General features: G+C 46.3%; 1 protein-coding gene and 1 long non-coding RNA gene across 4 annotated transcripts in view; one reads left to right on the plus strand and one right to left on the minus strand.

The window, feature by feature from the left end:
- LOC118288879 overlaps positions 1 to 11,002 on the minus strand; it is a 149,697-nt gene that overhangs the window by 79,806 nt on the left and 58,889 nt on the right. The gene's annotated exons all lie outside the window — the stretch shown is intronic.
- The window catches only part of fam20ca (FAM20C golgi associated secretory pathway kinase a), a 33,384-nt gene continuing 23,109 nt past the window's right edge, over positions 728 to 11,002 (plus strand). Inside the window, exons 1-3 of the mRNA XM_035615413.2 lie at positions 728 to 2,071; positions 2,597 to 2,781; positions 7,592 to 7,670. Of these exons, the coding sequence (XP_035471306.2) occupies positions 1,530 to 2,071; positions 2,597 to 2,781; positions 7,592 to 7,670 (806 nt within the window). The 5' untranslated portion in view covers positions 728 to 1,529. The remainder of the gene's footprint in view (positions 2,072 to 2,596; positions 2,782 to 7,591; positions 7,671 to 11,002) is intronic.

Genomic DNA, 11,002 nt, shown 5'->3' on the forward strand with positions numbered 1-11,002 from the left:
TTTGTTTTTTAATTGTTATTTTTAACATGCACAAGTTGTCTCTATGCATTTTCATCACAATTCAACTCACAATTGTTCGGTCAAAATAATCAGGATGTTTGGTGATCTCCCCTTAGGCCCTTTCGAAATATGAATTGCCTTTGTCAATCAATTAATTAATCCAAATAATGATACAGTATGTTGAATAATTCAGTTGCAGAACTGCTTTAAATCATGTTTCCTGTGGCGTATACATAACAGAATTTCCCAAAGATGTTTAGACTCACAAATGGGAGAAATTATCATTTCTGTTACAGCAAAAATATTCTGCTTTTTGTTTATAGGCCGCTGGAGTGTACGTGCAGTACGGTCACCTGCGATTGTGTAAACCGCTCGCGAATAAAACATGGATTCCCAGCGATCGCTCATTTTGCCGGTGACCCCTTGGCTCGTCCTCAAGGACTCTTCGGGGTCCCCGGAGCCCACTCAGGTTGGCTTATCGTGCACTTTGAAGAATGACCTACAGTAGGTCGGTTATTCACACACACACACACACACACACACACACACACAGAGTCTCTCCTATCACAAATTAGAGCTGCAGTTTCAGGTTGTGCCAACGCCCCCTGGCTGCGAGCAGCGGGGTTGCAGCCTGAGAGGCTAACAGTCCACAGCTCTTCCCCTCAGTGTGTGTGTGTGTGTGTGTGTGTGTGTGTGTGTGTGTGTGTGTGTGTGTGTGTGTGTGTGTGTGTGTGGTTGTGTGTGTGTGTGGTGCAGACACAGCCAATCTCTTCCTCATGACGCCACCGAGGCTGGGCTCAGAGGGCTCCGATCATAATATTTAACACACCCACCCCCGGATGAGCACTCGGAGCTGGGAGACGAGGCAGCGTCGAGCGGACGGACGACAGACAGACAGGATCCGTGCACCTGCCAGCCGGTCCCCGGGCTGAGTCCAGCGAGGCTCGCAGACGAGCATCTTCGCCACGGATCACCTGTTATTGCCGAGATTTTATCATTATGATTATTGTAGGCTAACGAGGCTCTCTTGGTACTTTTCCTCCACCTGACGGTTTGTTTCCGCGCCGGCAGCAGCAGCAGCACGAGGAAGCGGGTCGGAGGAAGACCCGTCTGCCCCCCGCCACCTCCACCGCGACGACCCGTGCGGGGCTCCGTCCTCCCCCCGGACTCCGTCTCCTGTTCAGCAAACGCGATGACCGAGGAGCACTTTGTCCTCAGCCGCCGCCGGCGAAGTGTCCGGCGCTCGCGATGAGCCGGCTCGTCCACCTGTCGGGAATCAGCCGGGACTATTGTGGAAGAGACTGACTGCGCGCATCATGGAGTTCTCCACATAGGCTCGACACGCATTGTGTGTGTGCGCGTGTGTGTGTGTGTGTATGTGTGTGCGTGTGTGTGTGCAATGATCATAAATCATCAGAATCACGTCGCTGCTTTGTCATCGAGTAGCAGTGTTGGACATCACTGTCGGCGCCGCGTGGTGCGCTGCGCTTAACCGCTGAGGGAGTGTAGAGAGACGTACCCAGGCAACGATGATCCTGTTCCGCAAATTCAGAGTGTTGATACTCATGGTGTTTCTGGTGGCGTGCACCATGCACATCATGATAGACCTGTTACCCAAACTGGAGAAGCGCGCGGCGGGAGCGGACAGCGGGGACGGCGGCTGCCGGTGCGCGCGGCACCCGGGCGCGGAGGCGCAGGGCTGGGGGAAGCAGCGCGCCAGGTCGCCGGCCGAGGCGGGCTGGCCTAACAAGCACACGCTGAGGATCCTGCAGGATTTCAGCCCCAACCTCACATCGTCGCGTTCCCTGGAGAAGATCACGGCGGCCGCGGACGCTGCGGACGCCTTCGGGCGGACGAGTCCGTCGGCGGGCAAGGCGGAGGACCACAAGCCGCTCATCGGGGACGCGGGCGGGGGGCGGACTGCCCATGCCCACGGTGTCTCCGGACTGTCTACTCTGTTCGAGCATCCCTTGTACAAGGTTGACCTTCCTCCCCTGACGGACGATGACACTTTGTTTAATGTCAACACTGACATCAGGTTTTATCCGAGAGCAACAGGGAGCCAAGGATGGTAAGACTATGGCACTAAACTTAGGGGCTTACAAGTGGGACAGTGAACAGTCGGACCGCTTTCAACTAAACATATTTGATTGGTAATGAGAGGGCTCTCTATCTATCTGTCTGTCTGTTTAAATACCATCAGCCTGAGGACAGGTCCTTCCATCCATCCTGTCAGTGTCTGTCTCTTCTCTGCTTCCGGTACAATGTCCACTCTTCCATCTGCCGCATCCACCCATCTCTCCTATTGTCATGCCATCTGATCCATTTGAGCACGCACGCAGCTTACAAGTTATCATCCTGCTGGATCATCCAGTCAGTGTAGCTGCATTCTGACCATACATTCATAATATGTGTCATTAAGCTGTAGTGTTCTGCGCCAGTTTGCAGAGCATCCCTTCTGATAGAGTTGGTCTGTATTAAGAGACTGCAACAAATACCGTTACCCATCTATTACGCAAAATAAAGAGGAATGCACTTGCACCACGACCTCACCGTAAATCTCCTCGCCTCGCCTCTCCTCCCCTCTCCTCTCCAGGCACAATGAGGAGGGGAACCAAGAGGAGGAAGAGTTCTCTCCAACAGGAGAGGTGACGGCAGAGTCGTACCCCAACTGGTTACGTTTCCACATTGGGATCAACCGATACGAGCTGTACGGCAGACACAGTCCAGCGCTGGACGCCCTGCTGAAGGACCTGGTCACACACAGGATCACTAGTGTGGGTGAGTCAGCCAGCCAGGGAGGGCCACGTTAACTTGTGTGAGTGTGTGTGTGTGTGTGTGTGTGTGTGTGTGTGTGTGTGTGTGTGTGTGTGTGTGTGTGTGTGTGTGTGTGTGGAGTGTATGATGATGATAGGATGTGTTAGTATATCTGCATAGGTTAGCCTTAAGTATCAGGCCACTATTAATTATGTGTTACTTGATTTGTTCCTTATCACTGCAACAACAGTCCGACAATGACTTTTATGACTTTCGCATTTATTACATTTTTTTACGTACAGGTGAAGTGGTTTAAAAGCTGGTATATTGGATACATTAATTTGAATAAAATACAGTGTGTGGGTCAGTGGACAGTTTTAGTATCCCATTAATTTGAATATCTGCATGGTAAATACAGTCAAGAGTATTGATACTTTTGGCATTAAAAAGGCAGTTTCAGTCTGTAGAAACCCAAACTGATGTAACCCCGGTGTGGGATGTGACTTGTCTTAGTCTACCATGAATCACAAAATGGGTGTGTGTAAGGAAGCGATAGTCACACAGCTGTTTTTTTATTCTTTTTTAAAAAAAAATCTGTATTTATGCTTATGTGTGCGACTTTATAAATATGTGTCTGTCTGCCTTTTCCCATCGGGGCTTAATCTAGATCCTCAAAATCTGCAGTATGTTTATCAAATGATGCGTGTGTGTGTCAACGTGAGAGTGATGTGTGGATGTGGGGCAGCATGTTAGTCAGGATTTGGATTTAATTGTAAGCGATGACTTACTGTGTTAGTTTTGTTCCTGTTGAAGCTGTGATTTTATTCAGTGGCATTTTAAGTGTTAAGTGTGACACGAAGATCACACGGAAGACAAACCTTACACAATTAAACATTTTCACATAAAACCTAAAGGCCAAGTAAAAGGGAAAGAACATTTGAGGAGAATTTGCCTCTTCCGAGTCTGAATGTCTAAACATTCCTTTCATTCCTGCACATCCATTACTGTGATTTGGAGATATTTTCGCTTTTAAATCGGTGCAAATTCTTCTCAGAAGTAAGTGAACATTAGCATCAATACATCACAGTGTAGGTGCAGCAAGTGAGCACAGTACCAATGACTTTATCTGCACTTTGTAAAAGACAGGTGTGCTATTAGACTGACATGTATTTGTCTCCTTTTGCGTAAATGTACTTTACTTTTAGTTCGTTTTAATATCTGCTTATTATGTTGATGTCATCTTGGCCAAATGTGAAAGGGAGCTTGTCTCTGCGAAAATATTGGAGACAGATAATACACAGCTGTTCCCTTCTAGTGCATGTCCGTATCGTCTGTCCCTCCATCACTTGCAGGAAGCTCACAATCATTTATCATACACATCTCAGCCTGCACTTAAGTCGTTTCTGTGTATTTTCATTTTGCCCCCTCTGTTTATAATATATAGACCATCAATCTGTGCCCAGACACACCTATAAAAAACGCTGTCTGTCTGCAGAAAATAAAACCCAGTGCAGTTTGTTTGTGTGTGTGCCTGGAAGCATGCACTACAGCTTTTGTGCCCCGTAATTGGTGCACACACTTGCCACTTATCTGTCTCAATGAAATTACAAAACATAGACAGCATTAGAAAGTTTCCCTCTTCAGCATTTTCTCTGCAATATCCGTCCCCCCGGCCCTCCAGCTCTCTCTCTGCATCTCTCTCCCCCCCCCTCCTCTGTGTCTGTCTCTCTGTTGGGGCTGGCTGTGGCCTTTTGTTCAGTCTTCAGCTAGACTCATAAATCATACGCACAGGGCCGTGAGGTGGCATAGGTGAGAGCTGGATGGATTTATCATCACGGCACGGGAGGGGAATCTGATAGTGGTGGGTGAGGCTTTTCTGAAAGACCAGGGGACGTGGAGGTGCAGAGACAAAGACGGCGACATCGATTCACTTGTGGACGCTTGGAGAAACAGACCAATGATATAGATGAACAGAAACACATACATTCACTCACAGATACCGAGATAGATGCTCTTTAGGAGAATCAAAAAAAGATGTCTTGTTGAAGTTCACTGTTAGTGTTCATGTTTGGTTGCATGTCAGAGCTCATACAATCCACAGAAACAATCAGCCGAGCTCTGCCAGGGTTTTTTTCCGCAGGGGATTACCTTATGTAGTTTCTGATTAGACACAAAATTTTGCAAACGGCCAGCACCAAGCGGTGAATTGAGGTCAGTTCCTCAAGGATTGTGGCTTAAGGGTTCAAGGTCACAGCATTAAAACATAGTGCAGTCATGTGCAATGTCTCAAAGGTTCTAGGATTGATGTATAGCTATACCAAATTTAAAGATTACTCTGGGGCACTATGCACTTGACCTGGCTTCAGCAAATCTGCCACATGTGTAGGCCTAATACTCTAAGTGTATTCTTTGGCTTTGATTCGACTCAGAATCCATCCCCTGTCGTAAAAAGAAAAGAAAAAAAACAGCTCTGACCCGAGGTTATGTAGATTGTACTTTGTGCAACAGTGTATGTAAAATTCAAAAGCTTTGCAGAATGAGTCACGGCAAATGGGGGGGGGGGGGCTTGCCAGTGGTGAGTATAAGATTAAGTGAAACAGACAGAGCATAACAGAGAGAAAAGGAGTAAACGGATGACATATACACACAAAAGAAGGAGAAAAAACAGAGAAACAACAGTTTGTGGGAAACGGCGAGAGAGTCGATAAACACTAAACACAGCTCTGTGCAGGGGGTAGACTGTAGCCAGCTACTCAGCCACGAAGCCAGTCAATAAGTGGGTCCACTACAGGGGGCTTATGATGATATTGGGGTTAGGCAGACGCGCTGTGTTGTGTAATATGCTCAAGTTAATGCGCTGTAATAAATGGGCAAATCCCACGAAATCCCGTCCATTATGACAGAAACACAAGGCATCAAGACGGGCCCGCGGCCCCTTTGTTTGAGTCAGATGAAGGCAGGGGGACACACAGTGAGTCTCCTTAGGCCTTTGGGAGACACTGTGGACATGAGCAATAGTCACAGACACGTGCCCTGGCTCCTCTCCCTGGGTACACGAGGTCAGTTTGTGGGAGCGAGAGGGGAAGTGTGGAACATGCACAAACAATCGCTGACAATGTGTACAACCTGTGGAGGCTTACAGAGGAACATCTGGTCCGAATCGTGCCTGTTGTGGTGCATGTATACACACATGGATGGGAACACGCAGTTGGGGGAATTATTGGGGATTATTTTTTAGGAAATTGATATTCCTCAAACTTGTGACGCAACAGGATTTTCCTTTCTGAGGCAAAGTGTATGAAGTCCTAGAATAAATGCACTCTGATTATAAGCCGCTGAATTATAGGGTCTTTCTAGTTTCGACTTTCATTCACAGTGGATCTTTTTGTCCGCCCCAAAGCCATTGTCACTCTGTTTCAATCAGGAAAAAAATAGCAATTTCCATCTTCATCCTCCCATCAAACCCAGATCCAGTCATGTATTAGTTGTCAGCAGACGCTTTTCATGCCACGTTTTGTTCTCAATCATACACAACTCCCAACTGCCACAGTTGCCCTTTGATTGTACAGTGCCTGTTTAAATTGGTCAGCAGATGTGATGGCTCCATTATGCATTCATGCAAAATTGCTTTTCTCCAAATTGGCAAATAAGGGAACAGCTGTGCGTATGTGCAAGGGTATTTGTGTGTATTTACTGTATCTTTATACAGATGGTTGACGAATTAAAAGAAATAAAGCCGGATAAATGAGGGGAGAAACATCATGAATACAGATGCTTCCACACATGTGCACTTCATGGTACAATTAAGCCATTAACATCGCACCATGCTCTGCGGCATGTTCGAAAATACTGAGCAGGCCCAGTTGATTCGGATTTTGTATCAAGACAGCAAGAGGAAAAGATCCACGAGACTTGGAATAGGATTCATCGTTACAAGGCTGCTCATCTCACCAGCGTTTCAACAGCAGTAAAGTGACATCTGCATTTAGATCCATGGGATGAACATCAGTAAATGGGATCAGAATGGACCATGGTACTTGTATATTCGCTCTTCTTCTTGTAACTGAGAATCCAAATCCAGGACATGATCAGACTTTTTCAGCGAGAACAGTCCGTTAACAGGATGGATATTATAGTAGGGCTGCAGTGCATAAACCCCTCATTACAAAGATGAATGCACATTTGAGAGTTCAGTGGTGCAAAAGCCGCTTGGTCCACAGAGATGTGTTAAAAAAGTGATATGGTCAGATGAGTCATCCTCCATATTTTTTCGCAAGTGAGCGAGTGCGGTCTACACCAAGAAACCAGTGCAGGCCTGAATGCTTGACCCCTACAGTGGAAAGGTCAACGCAAATCAATACGACGTCGTTCTGAGTGATGTAATGTTTGTATCCTGATGGGAGTGTTCTCTTCCACGATGGCGATGCCCTCGTCCACAGGGCACGAGGGGTCACTGAACGGTTTGACGAGTGAAATGAATGAAAATGAATGAAAGTGAATCATATGCTATGGTCCTCACAGTCGCCGGATCTAAACCCAGTTGAACGCCTACGGGAGATTTTGTACCAGCGTGTTAGACAGTTCTCATCCTCACCATCATGAAAAACTGGGGGAAGATGTTTTGGAAAACGGTGTTCATCCTTCCAGTTGAGCTCAGAGACTCAGAGAATCAATACTAAGAGAGACGGAGGCTGTTCCGATGGCTCGACAGCTTACTTAGACACTCAATTTTGTTTTTTGACTTTAAGTTGTCACCCGTCTGTGTCTCTAGTGTGTGTTTATGCTTCAAAGGATTTAGACGGTGATCTGACATCTCAAATGTTTTCTTCCCCAGCCATGAAATCGGGAGGCACCCAGCTGAAGCTGATCATGACTTTCCAGAATTACGGACAAGCACTTTTCAAGCCCATGAAGTGAGTAGCTCAGCAACTGACTGCATGACAGCACAATTAAACTACATCCACACGTTAGCCTGCATCACCTCCTCTGGGTATTGTAGATCATTATCACTTTGGGAGGACCCATAGTAAAACATCTAATAGCAGTTTCTTGGCTTTAAAAAACTCCAAGTGTATCAAACGGATTTTTGATACACTTGGTTTGATGTGCCCCACTTGTAATGTATATGTTTCAAGAGGGCTACAGAAAGTCTCATCTGAATAAGCACTGCCGCGGCATCTTTCGGCCTGTTCAGATACACCCCTCCCTCGCCCCTCTGTGTGATCTTTTTTTCTGATGGAGAATCATCTGTCTGCTTTTTAATTAACATCAACAGGCTTATGTGTTAATTAAAATGAGCACTGAGCCATCATGGAGACGTCTTTGGGGAGGCGTATATGCTGACAAAGGCGCACTGCACATGAAAAAGAAATACCCTCCCTCTCGGCTGTCGGTGAGCTTTGCCACGATGGATTCCCTCGCTGACGGGGATAAACAGTGTCCAGGCCAACTGGGCTACCATCAGAAGTAATTGCTCGGGAACCTGGTTTGATTGCTATGAAATGCATAATGTGTTTCTACACGAGAGTCTCTGTGGAGAGCATTAGATTCTCGAAGAAAGGGATAGAGACAGAGGGAAAGAGGTGGAGACAGATAGAGAAGGTGTTAGTGTCTTTTCTTGCAGAAAACGATGACTGATGCTTGTGAGAGCGAGAATTGTCATATCATGATGACCTGGTATAGTTTGGATTATTCTTCATTTCAAGAGAACCAAGCCCATTACCATGCCAGCCAAAGTCACATTAGTTGGAGGATAAGGAGTCTAGGCCTGTGAGTTCAACATCAACTCGAAAAATGAATGATGAAATGTTTCGCCGCTGAATATCTTTTGACTGTCAGGGCTTTCTGGGTACAGAAGTTCTGAGCGTTGTTGTGTTGTGCTTTTTTTTTTCTTCTTCACCTGTCCAATCGTGCAGCATCAAGTGGTGCTTCAAAGTGCCTCTGATGTTTCAGGCCTCCTTTGAGTCAAATGCAAATCTCTACACTGGCATGGGCCAGGAGACTGCACAGCCTGACAGCTTGCCAGACATCATCATGCAATGTTTTTTCTCTGCGCCAGGAAAAAAAGTTTAGAGCTTCATTTGATCTGTCTGACTAACTCGACGATTGTGTTTGGTGATTTAAAAATGGGATACAAGATGCTCATTTAGCTTTTCAAACTGCAATTCTGTGTTGTTTTTGGCCAAGTGTTTTTTTTCTAGCCAAGTTTTTGTAATCCTTTCCCTCCCAAGTATTTTAATCTGACAAGCAATTACTGCTCCATGGTTCCTCATTTGTGGATATTGTAAATAATTTATGAGAGGTTAATCTATGCAACGTGGCAGGTATCTTACACTATTTATAATACTTTGACTATGTAAATGATTATCAGTTGTGGTCATTGAGGAACAATCTTTCATTTAGTCTACACAAACCCCCAAATAGATTTAAATATGAACCATAAGGCTGTGGAGGAAGGAGAGCGATGATGTGGCAAGAGAAAAGAGAGAGGGCTGGTACTGGAAGACAAATGTGAAGCAGTGATAGACCAGAGGGTGAGGGAGCTGATAGCGCTGCCAACCTGTCGAGGAACTGGGTCTTCCGGCTGGAGCCAGGTTACGGGGCGAACGGAGACCCTCCATGCCAACCCTCCTTTGTCTGGCCCCTGTGCCTGGTGCCCGGCCTGCCCACTCCTCGCCAAGATCCTGGTTAAAGTGTGTATACGGGACCATCATGTTCATGTCATGCTAATTGGATTTGTCAGATAGAGGGTTTAGGGATTGAGGGAGGAGGTGTAAGCCTCAGATAGGCAAAGGAAGAATTAATTTCTCTATCATGCCCTGTTTGACAAGCCTGTTTCCGCCCCCTCGCTTTGATTTGCTTGATAGTCTCACAGTTCGAGATGGTTTATGCATTGCAAGAATAGCAGGGATGACTTTGATCGTCCCTGTTTGTTGTGTATATGCCCCAGTCCTGCCGAGAGCTGTTATATCAACACAACAGGCTGCATTACATGTAAACACGTGTGCTAGAACACATACTGTATATAGGGCACACATGCCCGTCCTTTATCACCGCGAGGAATCAGAATACGTTCTCATCGTGTATGAACCCGATCAGTTGTGACAAGGTTGGGCTCTTAGTGCTAGTAAAGCCTGTGGGGTCGGCTGTGGAGTCTGTTAGCTGCAACACCCAAGAGGCTGCAGTCCATCGGAGGCCTCATCGTATCCACTGTGGGTTATGACTGGCATTCCTCCATGGATCTTCTCTGTTCAGATATTCAATTAAGACTGAAAGCATCTAATGTCCCCTGGAGATGCCCTTTCATTGTTATGGCTATTGATCTGATGATTAAAGATTGATGATTGATGTGCATGCAATCATGATAAGTGCAGGAGCAAAAAGTTGTTTGGTGTCTTTGATGAGTTTATAGCTGTTGAATTCACCCTCTGCCTACAAATAATTTCATAATTGCCATTTAATCCTCTTTAACCATAGAGATTTTAGAACCATATGCCATAAGCATGTGTGGACTAAATGACAATGAAAGCTGGTCCACAGATTGAGCTGTTCCTCCTCACAAAAGCAGTGACGATCGTGGATTCAAACTCGATGAAATCCATAGAGAGGAGAAGGATAACGGGCCTCACATTGTGGAAAAGCCAAATCTTATGAAGCTTTAGCAGATCCACTGCAATCCAAACAAGTCCCATTGTTAAAAAACCTGCATGTCTCATTTCATGGAGGAATACGGCATGATCACATACACGTGTGTGCATACACATACAAGCGCGTAAAAGGAATGCACGCAAACACACAAAATCCCCTGCTGAATCCATCGTCGTAGCTTTCACTTTTGTCAGCCTGAAAGAGGGAAAATATTGAGATTGTAGATTGCTTTTGTTTCTTCTTCTTCCTTGTTAGAGACTTGCCTCACAGTGTTTCACCAAAGAGCTCCCACGAGGATCACAAGAAATGCCGCTGGTTCTCAAAAGTTGGACACACTTTTGGAAGGTGCCGTCTTAGCTCATCTTTGGGTGCGTGTGTGTGTGTGTGTGTGTGTTTGTGTGTGCAGACACAAAAGAAGCATGTTACTATAGACAGCTGTTCGCACAGCTGCCGCTCACACACACAAGCTGCAATGAGAAGGACACCGTGGGGGTTACGGAGTTCGTGCGCCCTCCATCACCCAGGGTACTGAAAAATCCACGAGCAAGCCGCAGCTGTAGCCGCTCAATCAGAGCTGTGGATGTACTACACAGAAGGT

Source organism: Scophthalmus maximus, chromosome 17 (genome assembly GCF_022379125.1).
Source record: "Scophthalmus maximus strain ysfricsl-2021 chromosome 17, ASM2237912v1, whole genome shotgun sequence".
NCBI classification, from domain to species: domain Eukaryota; kingdom Metazoa; phylum Chordata; class Actinopteri; order Pleuronectiformes; family Scophthalmidae; genus Scophthalmus; species Scophthalmus maximus.